Source organism: Mustelus asterias, chromosome 11 (genome assembly GCF_964213995.1).
Source record: "Mustelus asterias chromosome 11, sMusAst1.hap1.1, whole genome shotgun sequence".
Lineage (NCBI taxonomy): Eukaryota > Metazoa > Chordata > Chondrichthyes > Carcharhiniformes > Triakidae > Mustelus > Mustelus asterias.
In genome coordinates, this window is record NC_135811.1 from 22,968,535 (window position 1) to 22,995,167 (window position 26,633).

Consider the following 26,633-nt stretch of genomic DNA (forward strand, 5'->3'; position numbering starts at 1 on the left):
AAGGGAAAAGAAAAATATAAATGTAATTGGGCTACACAGTGGTTAGCACTGCTGCCTCACAGCGCCAGGGACCCGGGTTCAATTCCGGCCTTAGGTGACTGTGTGGAGTTTGCACGTTCTTCCCGGGTCGACGTGAGTTTCCTCCGGATGCTCCGGTTTCCTCCCACAGTCCAAAGGTGTGCCGGTTAGGTGGATTGGGCATGCTCAATTGCTGCTTAGTGTCAGGGAGATGAGCAGGGTAAATTCATGGAGTCACGGATATTTGGCGGGGATAAGGTGGGATTGTTGTCGGTGCAGGCTCGATGGGCAAAAGAAAGAAAGAAGCTTGCATTTATTTGGTATCTTTCATCTCTTCAGGACATGCTGAAACATTTTTAGGCCTCAAGTACTTTTGAAATGTAGGAAACATGGCAGGTATTTTGGGCGCAGTATGATCCTGAAAATATCAATGTAATTTGTTTTAGTGGTGTGGGTTGAATCCCTGCCGGGATTCTATGATAATTTATAGATTAAGCTCAAATACCCAAGACACATTTTCTTCATCAATTGAATTTGCCTGGATCAATGATTCTCAATGATAAAGAATATGCTAATGAATCCATATTGATTCCATGATCCAATTAATGTCATGACATTTGGGAAATAAACTGTTTTATTTACTGGTGGAAGCAAATTGTACCAACATCCAAAATCAACAACCAATAACAAGGTAGACAAGCAATATGTTAATGTAGGGCAGCAATCCATTGTGCAAGTTGCTGTCTTTTTTAAAAAAATTCATTTTAAAACTTTATTTATTTTCCCTTTTGGTCGCATTCCTTTAATTCACAACACCTGACCTCAGCACAAGGCCCTAAAATGCTTGCAGCCAGTCCCCACAGCACAGCGAGTGCAAAGAGAATGGGGATGTGGTACTGCTCTCACTGTGGACTGACCACATCCATGTCTCAAGATGGCGCCGGAGCACAGCGGCTCTTTACCAACCATTTATGCTATGATTTTATGGATAGCATGCAAAACAATACTTTCCACTGTATCTCAGTTCATGCGCCAATAGTAAATCACATCAAATCAAAGCAGGCTGGCATATGCTGCAAATTGTAAACATCAAACTGCTTTCATGTGTTTTCAACATTAAGCAATTCAGTGCAGCTCATGTTAGTATGAAAAGTTCCAGGCGCCAGACTTGAGAAAGGATGTGAAGGCACTGGAGAAAGTACAGAAGAGAATCACAAGAGTGATTGCAGGGATAAAGAATTGTAGTTTTGAGGACGGATTGAGGGGGTGGGACTGTTTTCCTTGGAGAAATGAAGGCTGAGAAGAGGCTTGATTGAAAAAAATTCAAGATCTTGAGAGGTATGCACAGGATAAATAGCGAAAAACTGTTTCCACTCAAAAGAACATCACTAACTAGAGGGTAAAGATTCTTGGTAATTGGTAAAAGGTGGCGGAGGCAGGTTCTATTGAAGTATGCAAGAGAGGATTGAATTACTATCTGAAAAGAAAAATGTGCAAGGTTATGGGGATAAGACAGGGATTGGTAATGTTCTTTCAGAGAACCAATGCTGTTTAGATGGGTTGAATGGCCTCCTTCTGAAGCAGCAGCATCTAAGCTTCTGTGAAAAATCCAGCTTCTCCGTCACATGACCATACTTGCCAATTATCCCAAAGAAGCCCCACTCTGCAAAATCCCAGGGGAAAACAGCAGAACAGCATTAGTTCAGATTCTATCCATTAGAAACAATTAGGATGCTGCTATAACAATACAGCATGTCGGTAGACAGAGCAGCTCCAAGTGCAAAACAAAACTGTTACAACAGATTCTCCACAAGAACATGGCTCAACTGCATTTCTTAAAGGCACAGTATCATCACATCGTGAATGGCAGAGCAGACATGAGGGGTCGAGTGGTCTCTGTTTCTAATTCATATGCTTGTATGTATGTCCAAGCAACCAATCAAATGAAAATAATTTCACAGACCTTCGCAATAGGAAACAAAGAAAATCTTTCAGATAGAACAAATTAAAAATTGGACATTCACATAAGGTGAAGGTGGAAGATAAAGTGTGCTGATTATTTTTAGTTATTTAAAAATATTTAACTTTAAATATCTAATTAATTCATCATTTAATTGCACGCCATACTGTGAAGTTATTTTTTCAAGGCCAGTCGTGCTGTTCATCAAAATTAATAGATCGCATCTCTGTTAGAATACCCAGTTACGTATGTTTGAACATGGTGTAAATTCATAAGGGGTTTCCAACAACAACGAAGAAGCAGAAAAGTTGCATTTCTCACTAATTTTAATGATTGTAGCTCTGGGAGAGTCCAGAAAATACATTAATGCTCCTCCTGGTCACATAAGTCTCACAACAGCCACAGATTTATTTAGTTCAGGTGATGCATTTAGCCAGCAGCTCCTCGAAGGACTGCTGACTCAGCCATTTAGCAGCACTGGGAGCTTGCAGAATGCACATCCTTCTCATCAGTGCACAGAAATGTCATTCAGGTACTGCACAGATCTTATATTTTAAGTACTGAACTAAGGTTTCTAATTTTGGTCGAAGTGTTAGTCCTACTCATTTCAAGCCCTGCTTAAGAACCGAGTTGACTGAGCCTTGGGCAATGGCCACAAGGCATTTTTTCACCAATCTCACCTGCTAGCCAATGTATTTTTCCATGTGAACAATAGTCTGATGAAAATCACCCTCCTGTCTCAATGGGCTTACTTAATCTATAATAAGCATCATAAATGAAGCTGACCAAAGAACCATTAAGATTTATTTAAAAATTATTTCCACATTTCTGTTTATTTCAATTTAATTCAATTCATTTGTGGGTGTCACTGGCTGGTCAGCATTTATTACCCATCCCTACTTGCTCTTGGAAGCAGCTGAGAGTCAACCACATTGGTGTGGTTCTGGAGTCACATGTAGGCCAGACCAGGTAAGGACGACAGATCTCCTTCCCTAAGGGACATTAGTGAACCAGATGGGTTCTGACAATCGACAATGGTTTCATGGTCACCAGTAGATTCTTAATTCCAGATTTTTATTGAATTCAAATTCCATCATCTGCTGTGGTGTGATTCAAACCTGGATCCCCAGAACATTAGCTGAGTTTCTGGATTAATAGTCTACTGATAATACCACTAAACCATTGCCTCCCCATCAACCATGGTTCAATTGGTTTTACTCTTGCATCAGAAGGATTTGGTCTCACGCCAAAGATCTGAGCACAAAATCTGGGTTGACACACACTATACTTGGCGAGTGCTATATTGTTGGAAATGCAACGGCAAGTGGCATTGTCACTGGACTAGTGATCCAGAGTAATGCTTTGGGACCTGAGTTTGAATCCCACCATGGCAGCTGGTAAATTTTAATCCAATAAAAATCTGGAATTCAAAGCTTAATGATGACCATACAACCACTGTTGATTGTTGTACAAACCCATCTGATTCAAGAATGTCCTTTAGGGAAGGAAAGCTGCCATCCTTACCTGATCTGGCCGACAAGCGACTCCAGACCCACAGCAATGTCGTTGGCTCTTAAATGCCCTCTGAAACATCCGAGCAAACAACTCAGTCCAAGGGCAATTAGGGATGGAAATAAATGCGGACCCAGCCAATGACGCCCACACCCCATATAAGAATAAAAAACTAAAACAAAATGCAGTCTTGCAGATGAGATTAAACCAAGGCCTTGTCTACCCTCTCAGGTGGATGTTAAAGATGGCATGGCACTCTTCTCGAGAACACTAAGTTGTCCCAGTGTTCTGCTTAATGCTTATTCCTCAACCCACACCACTAAAACAAATTACATTGATATTTTCAGGATCATGCTGCGCCCAAAATACCTGCCATGTTTCCTACATTTCAAAAGTACTTGAGGCTTAAAAATGTTTCAGCATGTCCTGAAGAGATGAAAGATACCAAATAAATGCAAGCTTCTTTCTTTCTTTTAAAAGAAGTACAAAGTTATGAAGCCCAGCCCAGTGGGGGGATGAGTAGTGAGGAGTATACGGGGATGCTTCAGTGTAATTTGGACAGCCTGAGCGGGCATGTGCATGGCAGATGCAGTATAATGTGTATAAGTGTGAGGTTATCCACTTCGGTAGCAAAAATAGGAAGGCAGATTATTATTTGAATGGTGCAAATTGAGAGAGGCGAGTCCTTGGTGTCCCCATGCATCACTTGCTGAAAGTAAGCACACAGGTACAGCAAGCATGAAAGAAGGCGAATGGTATGTTGGCCTTCATAGCAAGAGGATGAGGAAGGATGTTCTTGCTGTTGAGGGAGTGCAGTGAAGGTTTACCAGGCTGACTCCTGGGATGGCAGGTTTGTCATAGGAGGAGAGACTAAGTCGGTTAGGATTATATTCAATAAAGCTTAGAAGAATGAGAGGGGATCTCATAGGAATTTATAAAATTCTAACAGGATTAGACAGGGCAGATTCAGAAAGAATGTTCCCGATGGTGGGGAAATCCAGAACTTGGGGTCATAATTTGAGGATATGGGGAAAGCCTTTTAGGACTGAGGCGAGGAGAAATTTCTTCACCCAGAGTGTGTTGAATCTGTGGAATTCACAACCACAGAAAGTTGTTGAGGCCAAAACATTCTGTGATCTCAAGAAGAAATTAGATATAGCTCTTGGAACTAAAGGGATCATGGGAATGCAGGTCAGATTTTGAATTCCGTAATCAGCCATGATCAAAATGAATGATGGAACAGGTTTGACGGGCCAAATGGTCTACTCCTGCTTCTATTTTCTATGTTTCCAAACTCAAAATGCACTCACTTTAATGGCCCACATTAATTCAGCTCTTTAAACAGTGCAAGGCAAAGGAAATTATTTACGTCATTGTTGCTAAAGGTGCCACCAATACTTACTACTTAAGTCACTATTTTGAAAATCGTAGTACAGGCTGATGTGAACCAAAAAATGGTTAAAACAAACTGCTTTATGAAGGTTTAGTTACTAAAAGTTTTGAAGAAGAGTCATGGAGAATTGAAATGTTAACTCTGATTCTCTCACCATGGATGCTGCCAGACCTGCTGAGTTTTTCTAACATATTCTGTTTTTATTTTGGTTTCTAAAAGTTTGTGAACAATAATGGCAATATCAAGTAATACGTTTCAAGCCCTATACCAAATCTCCCTGTACTTCACTATGTACTATAGATTTTTCCAACAGGAATTCAGCTGAGAATTATGCTTATTGCTTAGTGGCCATCACCCATAAAGATCTTTATGCTTCCCTTACAGTGTATTTGAACTTCAACCACCAGAGATGAAAGGTATTGACTGACGCCACTGTTTTAGCACTTTATAGGCCTGAGGGTTAAGTCATAAGACACTATTCTTTATATCTAGGGATTTTACTAAGCCCTTTTATAATTACCATCTTACTTTACTTAATAGTAAAATTCTTACTACCCATCAGGGATTCTGTTATTAATTTTAAGATATGAGATAGATATTTCCTGAAGAACATTAATTTATACTTTGAAATCAAACATTACATATAATAGGACAGTAGAGATTTATTTTCTGCTTTTATAAACTATAGAGTAATAAGTGTTTCTTGGTAGCAATTACTGGTTCAGAATTAAATGCACACACCATCAGTAACATGTAGCTAACCCAGCAATTTATGGTCAGGAAGAGATCCTCATGAAATGTGAACTGCCACAGATTGCTGGATGATTTGCCTCGCAAAATATTGAATTTTCTGTCAACTTTCACACAATTTTCAAAAAATTGCTGTTCTGCATTGTGAGAACATTTTTTAAAAATTTAAATGAATACTTCATGGTGCAAGGACTCTTCAAATGATAAAACTTACATTCCTACGATGCTAATCAAGCTCAAATTCCCAGAAGTCTCACAACTGAAACTGTAATAAATTAAGAGATTCTCATAATATTTTTCCAAATTTTTAATTGTGCTCTACTTTTTCTTTGATTCTTTTCTCCCCGAATCCAATCCTTCCTTATTTCTCTTTCTGTATTTAATTTCTACTCTAATCAACACTATTTCTGCTCTGACATTCTTGTTTCTTCCTCTATCCTTAAGTTTCACTGATTAAAAGAGGTAGAATATCTATCTGGCTGTTCACTAAGATCTCAGATTCATTGGTCGCCACGCTGCACTTTTGTCACTCAATTCCAGCCATTTGTAGCATGCAATTTTGAAGCTAACATGTTGGCATCCTTCCACCTACAAGATGACGACACACAGCAAACAATCCGTTTAGGTTGGGTGATCTTCATTCTTGCAGCTTTGCTGATAACTATGAACTCCAATCCTTTAGGTGCAGATTCTGTCACGAGTGTCCATATAGTGCAGAAGGAGGCCATTCAGCCCATCGAGCCTGCACCACCCAGGCCTGTCCCCATAACCCCACATATTAACCATGCTAGTCCCCCTGACACTAGCATAACCAAGCAACCTAATCTGTACATCTTTGGACTGTGGGAGGAAACCCACACAGGCACAGGGATAATGTGCAAACTCCACACAGACAGTTACACTAGGCTGGTTCCTTGGCGCTGTGAGGCAGCAATGCTAACCACTGTGCCACCGTGTCAACATGGACCACCAAATGGTGTTGAGGGCTACTGTTTTCGGCATTGGCATCTTGTCCCTAAACTGCAGTGGCCACTGGTCGTTATGGTAGTGTATACCAGCCCACAGGATGTATTGTGATTCCTTCTTTCGCCAACTGTTAACTCTCAGATGCAACAGTTGAAGCTTAGGGCCTTCATGTCATGCTTGCAAGCATCCTTGAAACGGAGCCGTGAGCTCACAATTTGTTGACTGGTTTGGTGTTATTCCTTACACACTTAAATTGACCAAAGGTAGTAGGCAACTTTTTCCGTGTGTACAACAAGCTCTACATCAAGGCACAGATTGTCTGTCTCTGTGGATCCAAGAGGGCACAAATTTACAAACCACTTCCAGTGGAATTTTATTTGTGAGCAGGGATGGAAATCCTGTCCAATGACCACAGTTTTCCTGTTGCTTATAATCAGGGATAACAAGTATCAAGCATGAAAATAGTAGTTGAGTTTCCATGTGAGCAACTCGTGCAGCATCAGTGTAGAGCAGTTCCCTGACCAGGAAGCAATGTTTTTTTTTGTCTTTGCTTTCAGTCTTGAAATTTTAGAGCTTGCTGTCCGACCTAATATCGAAGCAGACTTCTTCTATGTCTCCAAAGAAGGCAAAGGTCAGGAGCATGGAGAAGATACCAAACTGAGTGGAGCCGAGGATACAGCCATGCTTCACTCCATTCTTCAACATAAAATTGTCAGAAATGGAGCATAAAACTGTTCAGAGCAGTGCATCTTGTCATGGATAGAACGGATGAGACTGAGAAGCTTTGGTGCTTCCACTTGGTCTGCAAGTAGATGGGGTCTTTTAAGTATGACCCGAGCAAAGGTCTTCTCTGTGATGCTAAGGAGTGAAATGTTGTTGGGAGTCACCGCCATTTTGTTTTGTATGGTGTGATGATTTTGGCACCAGACCTCTCCTGCGTTCTCGCAGAAAAGGTCATATCGAAGTGGCGAATGATGGAACTTTCTGTGCTTTCACAGTTCAGTTGGAATTCCATCTTGCCAGGAGCCATAGACAGCAAACCAAGGAACGAAAAACACTTATAATCATTTTCAATAATGTAATAAGGATTGGGATATACAAATGGGTTTATGGCAGAAGCGGATATATCAATAGACTTAAGAAACTAATTATTTAGCAATTATTTTTGCAGCCAGATCGGGGCAACATTCAGGCATGGAACTGATAATTGACAAATAACATCCATGCCTTGATGTGTCAAACAATAACCATCTACAACAGAAGAAAATTCCATTCATCTCAACTTGAAAGTCAACGGCATTATTATCAATGAGAGGAGACAGGGGTCGAGACGGTGCGGGGGTCAAGAGGTGGAAGAGTATGGAAGCTGGAGGGAGAGGGGAAGAAAGTCAAGAATGGAGGGAAAGAGGGACGCGATTGGAGACTGGGGAAAGAAAGGGTGGAATAATGAGGCTGAATGGAGAGAGTTTGGAGGATGGAGGTAGGGGTGGAGAGATTGGAGATAGTAGGGAAGGGGAAGAGTTTGATGGCTGGAGGGAGAGAGGAGGCAGGAGGGAGAGAATGGAGTGGCGTGTCAAGATGGGGGCATGGCATGAGGGGGAAAATGAGAAAACCCACAGAATGATTATTGTAAAAAAAATAGTAACTTCCTTTTTCCAAAAATTGCATTTGTTTCCCCCAATGTCTCCCGAAAGTGCTGGATCTTACTGGGCTGCAGTCAAACAAGGGGGAAACAGTACCTGGTCCATATGGGCGCTCCTACCTATGGCAGAGTTCTGTAGCAAGATCATCATTCCATGGAGGGTACCATAGCCATTCTTAATTCTATCCAACATCCACAAGACTATCAGATTCCAGCAGGAAATTTGTGTGAATCTAACTTATTGAAGTGATTCAATATTTCCTTAGGGAAACTATGGATGGAATTTTCCCATTTTAAGACTAAGTGCCATGGTGGGAGTGGGAACGTGGAGTGTTTTCTGCTGAGCCGGCCAACAGGAAAACATGCCTAATCTTCCAGCCCCGACCTCCTTAATCATGGAACCAAATGTTTTACGTTATATTCAGGGGCGGGGCAGGCCAAGATGGCAGGAATCCACCCATCATGTCCAGATACCATGTTGAAAAAGTGCTCAACATCACCGACCCACTATTGAAACAAGACAGTGGACCACCCGAAAATGAAGATTGATCTCTAGCAGCACTCAGAGACTGGAGATTGGACCTACTGAGAATGAAGATGGATCTCCAGGAACATTCTGAGGCTGGAAGATGGATTGACTCCAGGACACCTGATCTGGAAGGTCCACCTTCAGATGCTTCCCCCAGCCTTTGCTCTGGTGTTCCAGGGGCCAGGGTTGCATGCAAACTCTGAAGACAGCCCCAAGTATTGTTCAGATGAGTCCTGACATCGGCACACCACGTTGTTCCAAACGTGTTTCACATTGGCATGTTTTACCACCGGCATCGTGAAGAATCTGGAGTGGGGAGGTCAGACTTTCATCTGTATCTTATTCATGGAATGCAAATGGGGTTCACACCGTACTCTGGCAAGTGTTCGGGTCCACCATGGCAGGCACCAGCCGAAGATCCCGCAGTAGATTCACACCAGTGTGAAAGATATTTTTGGACCACCATCATATTGTCCCCCGCATGCCCTCCATTAAACCCACTGGCGGGGGCTTGGAAGAATTCCGCCTCATGCTACAACTCTGTAACTTGCTGCTATATTTTATTTATCCTGGTTGAGAAATTCAAAATTACAATGAATGGACTGCAACATTTTAAAATTCGATATATCAGGATTTATATCTTTTTATATCCGAAACATTAAAAAAAATGTTTTAAGTATCTAATCAGTTGAAGGAGACAAGACATATATAGTGCAACAGCAGACATTAGTTACTGAGCATTCTGTAGCAGGACACTTCAATATCCACGCAACAGTGCACACAATGCATGTACATAGAATTGAATATGAAAATTAAGCCAGTTAATGGGCAATGGCAATGAAAAACAGTTCTTCAGCATATATTTTTGTGAAAAGAAGCATTTTGCATACAGTTCGGTCACCAGTAAAATGGGTGATATTGAGGCAGATGGTGATAAACTTGTGTTGTCCCACTGTCCAGTACTACTGTGGACCTGAAACAGGTCACAAACTACATCACGCCATTGAAATTGAATCTGGAAATGGTGTTAACTCATTTGATTTATTATTTACCATAGAATAAGTCCAGATCAACTGACAAACATAATAGGGGTGATTCTCCGATCTCTTGAGATGGCCCGTGGCCCACTGGTCCTGAAGTGTGGCACCAGTGCTCGATCACCTGACACCAAGAGGAGGGGGAGGATAACCACTCCAACTGGCTGCCACTGGATCTTTGCAGGGCTCGAGAAGGGATCTGTGCGGGACCTCACAGGTGCATCCGCCAGGTTATCGATTCCCGTTATGCCCAGGCATCAGATTACATCAGCTGTAACCTGGACCAGGGCCATCAGGATGGCCGAGCTGCAGGATTCAGTGCCATCGCCGGAAGCCCCAGGTCCAGAGGAGAATTAATGGCAAACGTGTCACCCTATGAGCACCACATCAACAGGGAATGGCCTACATCAACAGGAAGGTGTTCCACTCCCTAAACAAAAACTGGTGTGCGACCACTAGTTGAATATCATGCATGCCCATGCATGTTATACTGGGAGTGTGCACAATGTCTATATCCTGGCAAAGAAAAACCCTCAGCCGAGGGGTTGGTTAGTGGGGGACAAGGGTTACCTGCTGAGGTGGTGGCTAATGATGCCTGTGCAGACACCACAGACCGAGATGGAGCACCTTTACCACTCTCCACCAGCAATGTTATCAAGCGGTGCACAGGCCTTCTAAAGATGTGGTTCAGATGTCTGGATTGGCCTGGCAGGGGCTCTGCAATACAGCCCAGAGATGGTCGCAAAGATTGTGATTGCCAACTGTGTGCTCCACAATCCTGCACAGCAACAGGGTAACATGGAGGAGGAGGAGGACCAGGTGGCTTTGCCCCCCAACCTTCCCCCCTCACCCCTTTGTATGTTCCCCTAACCCCCCATCCACCCTCATCCCTCCCCAATCCCTTTGTTAAGCTTCCCCTACCAACCCCTCACCCCCAGGCCTTGCAAGGGGCAACGTAATATCATGGCAGGGTGATGGGCCTAGGTTGTCAGTTGGTTTGATTGCAAGGCAGGGGAGGGTGATGACGACTCGCTTTGAGGAAAGACACGGTGCTCGTCATGATAACAATAGATCTGGCTCCTCCTCTCTCCGATGGCGTCCAACATCCGGCAAGCATGGGGCTGGTCTCCCTCGGCCATCTTCCCTGATGATGTGACTGCGGGTGCAGGAAGCGCTTTGAAGCTGCACCTGATTGTTGGTCACTGAGGTGGTTCCCGACTCTAGTGAATCAGCCGCTGCTTGAGTCAGAGATCTGCATATTTCACATGGGGGATGGGCTAGCCTATTTAAGAACATAAGAAATAGGAGCAGGAGTAGGCCATCTAGCCCCTCGAGCCTGCCCTGCCATTCAATAAGATCATGGCTGATCTGACGTGGATCAGTACCACTTACCCGCCTGATCCCCATAACCCTTAATTCCCTTACCGATCAGGAATCCATCCATCCGCGCTTTAAACATATTCAGCGAGGTAGCCTCCACCACCTCAGTGGGCAGAGAATTCCAGAGATTCACCACCCTCTGGGAGAAGAAGTTCCTCCTCAACTCTGTCTTAAACCGACCCCCCTTTATTTTGAGGCTGTGTCCTCTAGTTTTAACTTCCTTACTAAGTGGAAAGAATCTCTCCGCCTCCGCCCTATCCAGCCCCCGCATTATCTTATAAGTCTCCATAAGATCCCCCCTCATCCTTCTAAACTCCAACGAGTACAAACCCAATCTCCTCAGCCTCTCCTCATAATCCAAACCCCTCATCTCCGGTATCAACCTGGTGAACCTTCTCTGCACTCCCTCCAATGCCAATATATCCCTCCTCATATAAGGGGACCAATACTGCACACAGTATTCCAGCTGCGGCCTCACCAATGCCTTGTACAGGTGCATCAAGACATCCCTGCTTTTATATTCTATCCTCCTCGCGATATAGGCCAACATCCCATTTGCCTTCTTGATCACCTGTTGTACCTGCAGACTGGGCAGAGTGAATAGGCAGAGTGGCTTGTGAACACCACTGCCAGCGGAAGCACGATTCACTTCCACTTTCCTGCTGCTGGCAGCATTCAGTCTCAAAATAGGAGAATCATGCCCATTATGTACAAACTACAGCACTGAGCTTACATCATCTCCATCATGAAGAATACCTACTTGTACCCTGTAATATTGCTCATCTCTGCCCTGCATTAGGTAACCTGTTCTGAAAACTCTCATCCATACTTCTGTTAACTTCAGCATTGACTGTTCCAATGTTCTGCTCGTCACACTCACATTTTCCACTCTGTCGACTCCAAAGCTCAGGGTCCACAGCCTACTGTTCATCCATAGTCCTTGTGCACACTTGGCTACATTGACACCTGGTCAACCAATTACTTCATTTAAAAATTCTTATCCTTATATTCAAATCCATCTATCACTTCACCCCTTGCAACCTCCAGCCCTGGAATCCTCCAGAAGCACTGTTCACCCTTCTCCAACCTCTTTTATATATTGGCCAGGTTGGACTTATTCTGTTTTTTGTGGACAGAACATACCCGAAAAACTTTCCACATTGCTGGATAGATGCCAGTGTTGTAGCTGTACTGGAAACAGCTTGTCTCGGGACACGGAAAGTTCTGGAGCACAGGTTTTCAGTACTATTGCAGGAATATTGCAGTAACCAGTACCTTCAGTCGTTTCTTGATTTCACAAGGAGTGAATCAAAAAGGCTCAAGACTGACATCTGTGATGCTGGGTATCTCTGGAGGAGGCTAAGATGGTTCATCCACTCCGCACTTCTGGCTGAAAATTGTAGAAAATGCCTCAGCCTTATCTTTTGCCCTGATGCACTAGGCTCCTCCATCATTGAGGATGGGGATATTTTTGGAGTCTCCTACTCCAGTGAGTTGTTCAATTGTCCTCCACCATTCGCGGCTGGATCTGGCAGGACTGCAGAGTTTAGATCTAATCAGTGGGTTATGGAATCGCCTAGCTCTGTCTGTCACTTGCTGCTTTATGCTGTTGCGACGCAAACAGCCCTGTGTTGTAGCTTCACCAGGTTTGTCACCTAATTTTAGGTATGTTTGGTGCCATGCTTGGCATGCCCTCCTGCACTCTTCATTGGACCAGAGTTGACCTCCTTGACAAAAGTAGAGTGGGAGATATGCCAGACCAGCAGGTTGCATGACTCCCAGTCTCCACATCACCAAATTTCCAGCATTGAACATCGCTAGTCTATCCATGCAGCACTACAACTTGCTAAGCCAATTGAAAAGCAAAAGGACTCAGTAGGCAATTGACTGTTAGTCAATTCATTCATCCAAAGAACCTTCTCACCACCAATTGCAATAATTGTATTACTATTGAACCTAAACGTTCAAAGAAAATGAAAAAAAAGTCATTACCCTAGATCTACAATTCAAGTGACACTCCAGGTCACTCTTGGAAGATTGGCAGCCATCCCTGAAATGAGTCAAGCAAGTCAAAATTGTGGGTTTATTATTGTTGTCCATTTAAAATAACTGCACCATAAATAATTCCTTCACCACTCTGCAAAATTTAATTAAGTCACTTTCTTGCCTATGGTCCTACAAAATAACAAGGCCTAACTCTTGGAGATTCTTCTCATGACTTACTGATTTCAGTTGAAATACTCTCAGTTGCATTGATACTCTTCACTATAGATGGGCTCGCAAAGGATGCAATGCTCCAAGTACCAGAGCCATACTGTTATGATGAGACCTGCAATTGTATTACAATCGTCTTAGGCCCAGTAACTTTTTTTTGTTAAAATCGACAAAATTAGAAATCCCAATTGCTCAATAAGCGAATAAAGACACAAGATTCCACGGATTTAAAACAAGCAGATTTTGCCACAGCAAAGCAAACAATCAACACACTCCACCTTGTATTCTAATATTCAGAATTAATCCAAGGTAAACATGAATTCACAGACAAATTGTGGTCAGGCAGATGACAAACTGCCCATTAAAGGATAGATGCAAGCAAGATCCAAGCATTTCTCAGAAACCTACCCAGACATCAGCAATTACTGAAAGTCACAAAATCCTTTAAAGGCCTCTCCCTCGCTAGGGGTTTCAGCACCTCTCTTTTAAGGATGTAGCTTCTGAAGACAGTGGCATAGTTACATCATCGCTGGACTAGCAATCCAGAGAACCAGGTAATCCTCTGGGAACCCAGATTCAAATCTCAAGGCAGATGGTGGAACTTAAACTCAATAAAACACCTGGAGTTAAAAGTTTTAGATGACTATGAACCATTGCCGATTGTCATAAAAAACTCAACAGGTTCAATATTGTCCTTTGTGGATGGAAATCTACTGTTCTTAGCTGGTCTGGACTACATCTGGCTCCAGACCCAGAGCAATGTGGTTGACAAATAAATCCTCTCTGAAATGGCCTAGCAAGCCACTCAGTTGTACTCAACCACAAAGAAAACACAAAGGAATGAAATCGGACGGACACCAGGCATCGACCTAGGCACCAGAAACAACAACTCCATACCCATCCCTGTTGATCCTGCAAAATCCTCGTTACTAACATCTGGGGGCTTGTGCCAAAATTTGAAGAGCAGTCACACAGACTAGTCAGGCCTGCACCATCATAATTCCTGGGTCTATCCTGTCACACCAGCAGGACAGACCCAGCAGAGGTGGCGGTACAATGGTATATAGTCAGGGGTGAGTTGCCCTGGGAGTCCTCAATATCGACTCTGGACCCGCTGAAGTCTCATAGCACCAGGTCAAACATGGGCAAGGGAACAGTTTGCTGTTCAACAAATTCCCCCCTCAGTTGATGAAACAACTCCTCCATGTTGAACACCAATTGAAAGAAGCATTGAGGATGGCAGGGTGCAGAATACACTTTGGGTGGAAGACTTCAATGTCCATCACCAAGAGTGGCTCAGTAGTACCACCACAGAGCAAGCTGGCCAGGTTCTAAAGGACATAGCTGCTAAGCTGGGACAGTGGCAGCTAAAAATAAAGTGAAATTCCCCTAGTCGCCACACTCTGGCGCCTGTTCGGGTCAACGCACCTAACAAGCACATCTTTCAGACTGTGGGAGGGAACCAGAGGAAACCCACGCAAACACAGAGAGAATGTGCAAACTCCACACAGTCAGTGACCCAAGCCAGGAATCGAACCCGGGTCCCTGTGAGGCAGCAGGGAACAAACAAGAGGGAAAAACAGCCTTGACCTGATCCTCACCAACCTGCCTGCCACAGATGCATCTGTCCGTGACAGTAACTATACAGTCCTTGTGGAGATTCCAGTTCCATCTTTACACTGAAAATACCCTTCGCTGTGTGGTGTGGCACTACCACTGTGCCAAATGGGATAGATTTCAAATAGATCCAGCAACTTGAGATTGGGCATCAATGAGGTGTTGTGGACCTGCAGCAGCAGCAGAATTGTACTCAATCACAATATGTAACCTCATGGCCTGGCATGTACCCCACTCTACCATTACCACCAAGCCAAGGGATCAACCTTTGTTCAATGAAGACTGCAGGAGGGCTTGCAAGGAGCAACTCGAGGCATACCTATAAGTGAATTGTTAACCTGATGGAGCTACAACATGGGACTACTTGCATGCCAAACAACAAACAGCTAATAATAGGCAGAACTCAGTGATTCCATAACGAATGGATCGTAATGGGCTAGTATATTTGTTCATAACAATAGTTTGACACTTCTCTTGTGGCATTTGCCACAACCATTTCAGATTTTCTTTTTAGCAAGACATGGAGGGGAACCAGCCGGGTTCCTAGATTTGGTATAAATTTCCCATAGTAATTTATAAGACCTAGGAATAACTTCAACTCCGCTGTGTTCCCTTTTATGGCCTTCACCTTCTCTTCAGAGAAGGGCGACACAGTGGTTAGCACTGCTGCCTCACAGCACCAGGGACCTGGGTTCAATTCCAGCCTTGGATCACTGTCTGTGTGGAGTTTGCATGTTCCCCCCGTGTCTGCGTGGGTTTCCTCCAGGTGCTCCGGTTTCCTCCCACAGTCCAAAGAGGTGCAGGTTAGGTAGATTGGCTATGCTAAATTGACCCTTATTGTCAGGGGGATTAGCAGGGTAAATGTGTGGGGTTACGGGAATAGGGCCTTGGTGGGATTGTGGTCGGTGCAGACTTGATGGGCCGAATGGCCTCCTTCTGCACTGGAGGGATTCTGATTCTCTTCGACAGAGTGTAGTCCATCCTTGTCTTCCCACTTGGGACACACGTTTTTCCCTTTTTATCCTGACACCAGCCTCAGAAATGCCATAAGACCTCCTCTAAACAATCAAAATGTTCCTTTATAATGGCTTCTGAGATTAAAACATCATCCAGGTAGACTGTAAGTCTGGGCATCCCTTGAAGGGAGTTCTCCATCACCCTTTGAAAAATGGCACAAGCCGAAGACATCCCAAGGCAAGTGAGTGTATTCATACACTTCTTTGTGAGTATTTATGGTGACATACTTCCTGGATGACATCTCAAGCTGCAGTTGGTGGTAGGTATGGCTCATATCCAATTTGGAAAATATGTGACCTCAGATTAGTTTTACATACAAGTCTTCTATGCCATGACAAAGGATAACTGTCTAGTCGGGAAGCTCAGTTGACTGTAATCCCCACAGAGATGGACCGAATTGTCAGGTTTTAAAACTGGGATTACTGTATTGGCCCATTTGGCAAATTGTACTGGGCATATAATGCCAGGTTCTTTCAGACTTTCCAATTCAGCCTCTATTTTGGCATGTAAGGTATAGGGGACCGGCTGTGCCTTGAAGTATTTAGGTTGGGCCTCTAGGTCTACGTAGATCTTGGCCCTGGCACCTTTAATCTTCTCAAGGCCTTCTTGGAACACTTCGGGATGCTTCCATTGATTTTGTATAAATTGCCAGTCCCCATTTTAAAGATTTGTTGCCAGGCCACACAGATTTTCTGTAGCCAGTCCCTTCTCAAAAGCCTGGACCCTGATCCTCGCACCACTATTAGGGGAGTCGGACTGTATGTTGCCCATGTGTAACTGGCAATACAGTGGTCCCAGTAATAAGAGTGCCCGGTGTATGTCATGTGGCCAATCTTACCTTGGTGTCTCGCAGGCTTAAAGGCAAGGTGCCCACTCAGAGTTTCCTAAAGGGCTTGCTCCCTAATGATGGATACTGCAGCATCTACCTCCATGTCTAGACCATTCATCTGGAGTTTAATCTTGATTGGGGCCACTTTGGGTGCAGTGATGCAATTTAGCTGTCATCTTTTGTGCATAAAAGTTGGTTCCCTCCAAGATGTGTGTTTCCTTCAATTGCTCATTACCAGCAATAAGCTTCTCGAGTTTGGCCACAACAATTTTGGGAGTTTGGCGAGTTCAAAATCACCAAGTAACTGCTGCAACGCAGTTGCTGCTATGTTTCCATCTGCATTGGCAAACTCATTACCTGCTATAAAATCTACCCTATCCTTGGATAAAATAGGAAGAAAATCTACAGTAACAGTCCTGTTTATTAAGTGACTTTGTAAATTAACTTTGTACAAGGGAACAGGTTCATAAGTCCCATAAATATTCCCTGATAATATTCTTTCATCAAAACATCTAGAACATCTGTATTATCAGCCACCCAATAACTGAACTGTTCCCATATTCTCAAAATATTAATTTATTTATTGTTGGTGGAGTTATGGAAAAATTCCTGCTTAGAAACAAAATCTATATAACGTCTAGTAACCTGACTCACTTCATCAGTATTCAAAGGAAGAATCCCATTGACACTGCTGAGCCACATGTCCCATTCTATAACATGGTGCAATTGTACTATTGCTTCTCTTTTATCATCCGTTTCTTTTGCTGGTAGTCTTTTCCAAAGATCCCTTAGGAACCTTATTACTGCCACCAACTTAATGTTGAGCTTCCAACAATTTGCTTTTACATGCCCTGTTTTATGGCAAAAGAATACTGGCTTCTTAATGTAGAGTGATGATGCAAACACAGAAGTTCTCCTCAGGAGTACAAGCTGTTAAGCTAGTGAATAAACTGCTGTTCATTATAAGTCCTTGTTGTCAGTGTTTCAAGAACCCAACACATTTACTGTCAGGAGTTGGCAGTATGGCACAGAGACTTCGCTGCATTGATCCACTAGTCTTTGATGAAAACACTTCAGACAGTTGTGAAAAATTCAAGGAGTGGCGTATTTACTGCGGTGCTGCTTTGTCTGGCAAGTCAATAAAGGTACAGGTTTATACCTTATTAAATCTAGTGGGCCCCGAGGCTGTCGAGAAATTTGAGTTGTTTGTTTTCCAGGTGAAGAAAAAGAGGACTCTAAAATAATTCTAAAAATGTTTGAGAATTTAATCCTCAACAGACGTGTTCAATTCAGCAAACTAAAGAGCAAATGAATCAATACAATCTCACATAGCCACACAAAAAATCTTGGCAAAACAATGTGCATTTGAAACGCTCACTGATTAACCTGTCAGAGATCGAATAGTTTGTGGAACTCATAGTGATCTGGTTCACAAGTAGTTGCTGTGAGAGCAAGATTTAACATTAGAAACAGCCATTAATACCTGCATGTTAAACTAACAACCAGAAAAGGGCAGAGATTTTAGGAGGGAAACAGAAAGGCTCTGGTCAGACCCCATTTGGAATATCATGAGCAGTTTTGGGCTCCATACCTAAAGGAAGGATGTGCTGACCTTAGAGAGGGTTCAGAGAAGGTTCAAAGAATGATCCCAGGAATGAAGAGTTCGTCATATGAGGAGCGGTTGAGGAGTCTGGTTCTATACTTGATGGAGTTTAGAAGGATGAGGAGGGATCTAGTTGAAACTTACAGCATATTGAGAGGCCGGCCTGGATAGAGTGGACATGGAGAGGATGTTTCCACTAGTGGGAGAGACTAGAACTCGAGGTCACAACCTCAGAGTGAAAGGACACTCCTTCAAAACTGAGACGAGGACGAATTTCTTCAGCCAGAGGGTGGTAAGTCTGTGGAACTCATTGCCACAAAGATGTGGAGGCCAGGTCATTGAGTATCTTTAAGACAGAAATAGATAGGCTCTTGATCAATAAGGGGATCAAGAGTTATGGAGAGAAGGCAGGAGAATGGGGATGAGAAAAATATCAGCCATGATTTAATGGCAAAGCAGACTCAATGGGCCAAATAGCCTAATTCTGTTCTTATATCTTATGGTCATTCACAGAACAGGGCACAACCTTCTCCAACTGGACTGGCCATCACCCTCCGAACAGAACAGCTTGTTTCACATTTGATAAAAGATGCAAGAAACATGGAAAATGGAATCTCTTCGCTAAGTGCTGCAGATCGAAATATGGCAGCTGGTCAGTCCTCAACAGGTAAGAGCTTCAGCAAAGGGAATGAACTGGAGCTCAGCCAGAGCAGCAAAGTTACAGAGCCTCCAATAACAGTCGTATTATGAGACTGCTGACAGTCACAGAAAAGGGCAAGAACTTCACCACTCTCAACATGATTTGCAGTAACACAAGACCGAAAGTAAAGATTGATAGTGCAGTGAAGTGTAACATATTATCCAGCTGAATCTTATATGGACTAGACACATATACTTTTAACTGTATAATAATTTGAGGATTCTTCTTCCAAAACACTAGAATGAATATCCATTGCTTTGCCCGTCAAAAAACTCTGCAAAATAAGAATGCATATGTCCTTTGGCCACTCTGGCTGCATAGCCACTTTTCAAAAGAGACAAAAAATATCTCTCAATTCCATTCTCGGTGAATTTATACACTAGCCGAAGATTTCTTGGTTGTATCAAAACTCAGACTTGATGCGTTATCCGAATTATTATCCTCGCTATCACTCTGTTACCTAATTTTTTCTGTTTCCAGGACAAACTGTCTCTCTTCCTTTCCTCTGCGAAAGTCTCTATCTTTCCTTTACCCCTTCCTCTTTCGCTAACTTCTCTCTCAGGAGCTAATTTTCAAGCTTTTGCATTTCCATTTATTTTGCTCTTTCTTTTTTTTGTTTCCTCTTCTTCAAGTTCAAGCTTTTCTTTTATCTTTTTCTATCTCGTTACTTCATCTGCAACTGAATTATAGCCAACTCTGATTGCATTCTACCTTGTTCAGACTTTGCTTCACCCAATTCCAGATGCTGTGCTATTACCTCAATTATACCTGCTTTTATAGCCCTTGCCTTTAAATCTAACTTTAACTCCTTGCTAACCAAACTTTGGTTAATTGTAGCAATTGACAAAGCTATTCTGCTTTTCAATTAAGTACAGTAAAATTCACTGGGATACTGTGAGCCTCAACTTCAGCAAATCTCTGCACCTGTTACTATCTGTGGGTTCAAAATCCCAAAAAGAGCTTCTAATTCTGTTGAGGTGTCAATTTGTTACAATCCCAGACTAGACGCCAAATTTTGAGACAACATTGGACAAGCCCCAAATTTGTGAAGATCCCAGATGGGATCCTCAGTTTTGTTAGGATGCATTTAGAGGCCACTAATTTTCTTTTGTAGACCAAATTGGAAATCTTAGTTACTTACTCAGAATAAAGCCACAAGTACGTGGTCTTGAAACAAACAGAATAAATTTCACAGTGCAAAAGCCAGCAAAGCAAAAAATCTGCACTATCGATTTTATACTCTAAAGTTCAGAATTAACATGAGGTGAAGATGAATTTAGTATGAGGTGAAGATGAATTAACAGACAAACTGTGGCCATCTCACATATAGAAACACAGAAACCATTCATCAAATGGCAAGTACAAATTGCCCACAAATTTCTTGGCAGTGAACTCAGACAAGAACAATCACTATGTCCAAAATCCTTTAAAGACTTAGTGTTCCTCGCAAGGGATTTCAGTTCCTCTTTTTCAAGATTGTACTTTCTGATTTCCCTCAACAGCTTGAACTACTCAGACTGGCCCCAACAACTGCCTATATCTCATTTGCTCAATCTCTTCTTCCAAGACTGCCTCCCACTGTATTCATAAGGCTACAACCCAACATCTTGACTCCAGCTCTCTGGCTACTCTGAGCAGCACCCCACTACTCACAGGCTTTCCTTTACCCCAACTGCCGGCTTCTCAGAACTATCACTGCCCTCCCTGGACTCCTCTGAATCCCAGCTCCCTCAGCAGGATGGAGCTAATAGCAGCATTTCAGCTGCATGGATCCAATCCTGCTTTCTATCTTTTCCGTGCAGGCTGTTGTTCCCTTGAACAGAACTTGTCTGACCTGTTAATATCTCCCAGCAGGATTCTGTCCCTGTTCTTAGGCAGACTGTAATGTACCCAAGCCAAGTACATTCTGTACCTTAAATATTAGAATCTCCAGTCCCAAAGGTCACTCCCCAAAGGTGAAAACTTACCATAGCTTCACTCCAAGACAGACAGAAATCCTGAAATACATTCCCTCACAATATATAGTGATAGAGTACTTCCACCTAAAGTTCAACTTATTTTTCCGACAGCCATCTCACATATAGAAACACAGAAGTTGAAATAGGTCATCCGACTCTTCGGGCCTGCTCCACCATTTAACTAGATCACGGTTGAACTTCTATCTCAATGTCATTTCACCACACTCTCCCTGTATCCCTTAATATCATTGGTACCTAGAAATCTAACCACCTATGTTTTGAACATGCTCAACGACTGAGCCTGCACATCCCCCTGGGATAGAGAATTACAAAGATTCACCACTCTGTGGCTGAAGAACTTCCTTTTCATCTCTTTCCTAAATAGCCTACCTCTTATTCTGAGACTGTGCCCTGGTTCTCCAACCCCACAACCAGGGGAAGCATCCACCCTGTCGAACCCTATGAGAATTTTGTACATTTCAATGAGGGTTACCTCTCATTCTTCAAAACTCGAGAGAATACAGGCTCTGTCTCCTCATAGGACAGAAATTAGTCTGGTAAATCTTTGTTGCAGTCTCTCTATGGCCAGTATATCTCTCCTTAGGTAAGGAGGCTAAATTGGCACACAACACTCAGTGTGATCACACCAAGGCTCTGTATAATTTCCCCAAGGCTTCCTTACTCCTATACCTAAATACCCCCATACATACTATTTGTCTTCCTAATTGTCTGCTCTCCCTGTACTTTAGCTTTCAGTGCCATGAATAATAGCATCCAGGCCTCTTTGCACATCAACACTTCTCAATCTATCCCCATTAAAGAAATATTCTGCATTTCTGCTCTTCCTTCCAAAATGGATAACTTCACATTTTTCCACATTATATTTCATCTGCCATGTTTTTGCTGATTCATTTAGTCAGCCTAAATCTCCTGGAGGCCTTAATGCATCCTCTTCACAACTCACATTCCCACCAAGTTGTGTGTCATCAACAAACTTGGAAATATAGTAAAGTCTTCCGTTCGCTGGAGTTATGTTCCCATGAAAGTTCACAAACGGCAAAATTAAAAATAATGAACATGCTTCTCAATGGGAGTCAATTAGACAGGTTCCAGCAATGTGAGGGCAGCATTGGTTTGTGCAGTTACTGTACAGTAAATTGTTTTGGTTGTCAGCTTAAAGTGGTGAGGGAGAATATGTTTTGTGCAAACTCTATCTACTCTTTGTGCAGAGTAAATTTATTCTCTTATCAGAATTCCTCTTTTAAAAAAGCATGTTTTTATTGTGTCACCACAAAAACCCTCAAAAAGTCCCCTTCTTGGTTGGTAACTCCAGTAATTTTACATCAAGAAATGCATCATGTGTTGCCTGGAATTGATGCTTCATAAGCAACAGGGACTGTGGCACTTTATCTGACTATGAGACTAGACTGTAGCTGAGAAATCTTCAATCCTAGCATTAGCACAATTTCTTGCAATCAACTGGCTCAAGATGATCGATCTAAGGTTACAAGCTGTGCTACTTTCAATGAAGACACGCTGTTATGATTCTAAAAATTGACATACCAGAAAGGCCTTGGAGGGAGATAGATCCTCCCAGAAGTTCAGTATTACAATTGACATTCAAACAAAAACCTTAAGGAATGTTCAGATGAGTATAATTCCTTTAAGTAAAATGGGAGAAGCGAAAAAATACTCATTCTACATTTTGCTTTTCCTTTAAGTAATGATTAATGGATACTTATTTTATCATAAACCTATGGCTTACCCAAAAAGATTGGAAAGATAAAAAAATACTTACAGTAGCAGGTTCCTTTGAGTGGGTTGCCAAGGTAACGGTTATCTGATTCACACCTATATATAAAAAAATGTTTTAGAAAACCATACTGTGGACTATAGCAATGATCAACATTTGATGTGCACACATGGTTATATAAGCACTTTATACATTCAAAATTCTGAGTAAATCTTTTTAAATTGTTCAGTTCCATACTTAACTATTAAGAATTTAATATGACTACTGCCACACTTGAGAGTTTTTTAAATTCATAAAACTATTTTGATCTTAATGGTACACAATACATAAAATCAGGAACACTGGAGTAGGTTGCTAGATGAAATAGCACAAGCTGTGATTAAAATTTATGAACAATCTTTGGAAACTGAAATTGTGTCACGGAGCTACAGGCCAAGATATTTTATGCTATTGTTGATGAAAAGGAATAGCTGAAGTTTGGAAACTATACACTAGCAAGTCCAACTTTCATTTCAGAAAAGACAAGAGTTGACTTAAACAAAGTGCGCTGCAAGCATGGGGTCTCTCTATTTGCCACACATACAGTGAATGCGCTTCCCACAGTTTCCTAAGCACTAAAATTAATGATGTCACACTATGCACAGTAAGTTTATGAGGCTCCCTGTCAATAGTGTACAATCAGAAGCTCATTCCTCTGAATTCCATAATATGAAATGTGTCTGGGCTAATTCAGATATTATGCACAGATTGGGAGATGACATGTTATGCTTGATATTTTAATTGGATTAAGGAGATCAGAGATACAAAAAGAAACTATGGTGAATTTTGTACATATGGATTTTAAGAAAGCTGTGAAAATTATTACAAAATTGAGCACGTTCAATGTATGCATGCTTCATTTATAGAGAGATAGCTAGTAAATATTAAACAGTAGGTATAGACTGATGTTTCTTATACTGGTGGGAAGTGGATAGTGACATGCCCCAAGGATTTGTGCCACAATATTTTCTCTTCATTTACAAAAATTATCTAGATATAAACATGATATGAATATACATACTCCAAAATTCTCTCCTTAAACCACACCAACCTCTTTCATTTTAAAAATCTACTTAAAACTCTTTTTATTTAATTTCTCACTGAATTAGTAGAACTTTATAACACAGGAGACCATTCAGTCCATTGTGTCCCTGCTGGCTGACAAGTAACCATCTACCTGATCTCAATTTCCACTTATTTGGTCCATAGCCTTGTGGGTTACCACACTTCAAGTGCATATGTAAAAACTTTTTACTGAATGCTTCTGTCTCTACCACCCTTTAAGACAGTGAGTTAGAGATCGCTATTATCATCAGTGAAAATATTTCCCCGAAAAACCTTCGACACTTTACCCTAAGTCTATGCCCCCAATTATGGATCCCTCAATCACGGAGAATAGGGCCTTCCTATCCACTCCCCCGAGACCTTTCACAATTTTATACACTTCAATTAGCTTTCCCTTCAGCCTACTCTCTTCCAAAGAAAACCTCAGCCTTTCCAATCTTTCCTCATAACTAAAATTTCCTAGTTCAGACAACATCCTCTTAAATCGCATCTGTACCTTCTTTAGTGCAATCATCTTTTCTACAGTGCTATGACCAGAAACTCCAGCTGTGGCCTAATTAATGTGTTTTACAGTTGCAGCATATCCTCCCAGCTCTTATATTCTATGCCTTGGCTAATGAAGGTTATATATTCTGTATGCCTTCTTGACCACCATATCAACTTGTCTAGCCACCTTCAGGACTGTGGGCATGCACTACAAGGTCCCAGTGTTCCTTTACACCTAGTAGCCGACCATGCATTGTGCATTTGCTTGCCTTTTTAACCTTCCCCAAACGTGCTGACTTACACTTCTCCAGGCCGAACTCCATCTGTCATTGTTCCACTGACCTGACTAGTCCATTGATACTGTGCTCCAGTCTGCAACTTTCCTCTTCATCATCAACTGCATGGTCAATTGTTGTCTTAATTACATCTCCTACATTCAAGTCTAAATCACTGATATGACCACTATAAACAAGGGGCCGAGAACTGAGCCCTGCAGAATCCCATGTAAACAGTCTTCCAGTTAGAAAAAAAATATTCATTGACCATTATCCTTTGCTTCCTGTCTCTGAACCAATTTTGGATCCAACTTGCCACTTTGCCTTCAATCCCATTGACATTTACTTTCATGAGCAGTCTATGAGGCACCTTATCAAAAACATTGCTAAAATCCAAAAACAGCTACATCAAACCCTCACTGACCTTCTTTGTACCTCCTCAAAATAATTAAGTCACGTTTGTCAGCCACAACATTCCTTTAGCACATCACACTGTCCATCTTTGATTAATCCTAGTCTAAGTAAAGATTTACCCTGCTGCTCAAACCTTTTTTCCCTTTACCTTCTCCTCAAGTCCCTGACATCAACAGGACTCTGGATTTGTTATTCCCCACCATTTTACTTGGGTACTATCATCATCAAGCAAAGCCTTGTGTCAAGACTGCTCCTGCAGTGACGCTGGTATAGTCATCTCAAGCAGTGCCCCCAGTGGCATCTCCACAATGAGAACAACCGTCTCTGGCATCTCAGCTGCCTCCACCTAATCAATGGCTATAAGGTAAGTACCACATAGAAGTGGCTGAGAACAAAGCCACCATTTGGACAAAGCATCTGAGTGGTTCATTCAGGTTTATTGCACTTGCCAACATGCATTTGTTACTTTTTGACCAGACTTTAAATGGTGAAAGGCAGCAACGATCTTTGAAAGAGTTAATGGTACAGGCTGAAAAGATGTACTATATTCATCAGTGTTAAGAGTGGATCTATTCAATATTGCATCATCAGTGGATGTTCTTTTCACAGGCAGCTCAAAATAAGTTCCAGAGCAGGCAGCCCTCCTGGGTTAGAAGCATTCAGCCAAAATGTGCCTGGATCAAATATCTCTGGTGTTGACACCAACCACCCTTATGAAACCTTGGCATCACGCACAAGCCCCAGTCACCGAAGGTTCAGGCATGTTGGGGATACCCTGGGTCTCTGGATGGGGGGTGATTAGTCAAGGGGTCAGGTTGGGGAAGGGAGATTTGGTTCAGGTCGGACGTGTACCACTGTCTGAACCATGCATAACTGGCCATTTAAATTGCTTTGGTGGATGGTTCCTAGCACAGCACAATTGTTCGAGGGAAGTTAGCACTTGTGGGTAATTGCCTCATAAACCCTTACCTGGGAACTTCTGAGGGGGATTCCCCAGCACATTTTTGGGGTAACTCCCAAATCCGACACTGGGGAGCCAAGAAGTTACAGGCCACTACCATCAGAAGCCCGCTCAATGGCAGCTCATGAACTAATGTCTTCAAGACGTCCTCTTGTCTTGGGGTTACATAAATGGGGTGAGTAGTCATTTCTTCAAGGAATATCCCTTGCCCCTATTCTTTCTCACATCCCCTGAAAACTTAAATGTGTCCCCCTAATCCTTGTACCATCAGCCAATGGTAACAGTTTTTCTTTATCTGTGCTATCTAAACCTTGGGTGCCTTTATCAGATCTCCCCTTAACTTCCTTTGCTCCAAGGGGAACAATTTCAACTTCTTCAAACTAACTTCGGGGTTAAATTTACTCAGCCACAAAACCATTCTGGCAAATCTCTTCTGCACCATCTCAAGAATCTTCACATCATTCTGAAAATGTGGTGATCAGAACTGGGTGCAATATTCTAGTTGTGGCCTGATC

General features: G+C 42.4%; 1 protein-coding gene across 1 annotated transcript in view; it reads right to left on the reverse strand.

Moving 5' to 3' along the window:
• atrnl1b (attractin-like 1b) overlaps nt 1–26,633 on the reverse strand; it is an 887,738-nt gene that overhangs the window by 511,766 nt on the left and 349,339 nt on the right. The window contains exon 21 of the mRNA XM_078223252.1: nt 22,924–22,976. Coding sequence (XP_078079378.1) covers nt 22,924–22,976 — 53 coding nt within the window. The remainder of the gene's footprint in view (nt 1–22,923; nt 22,977–26,633) is intronic.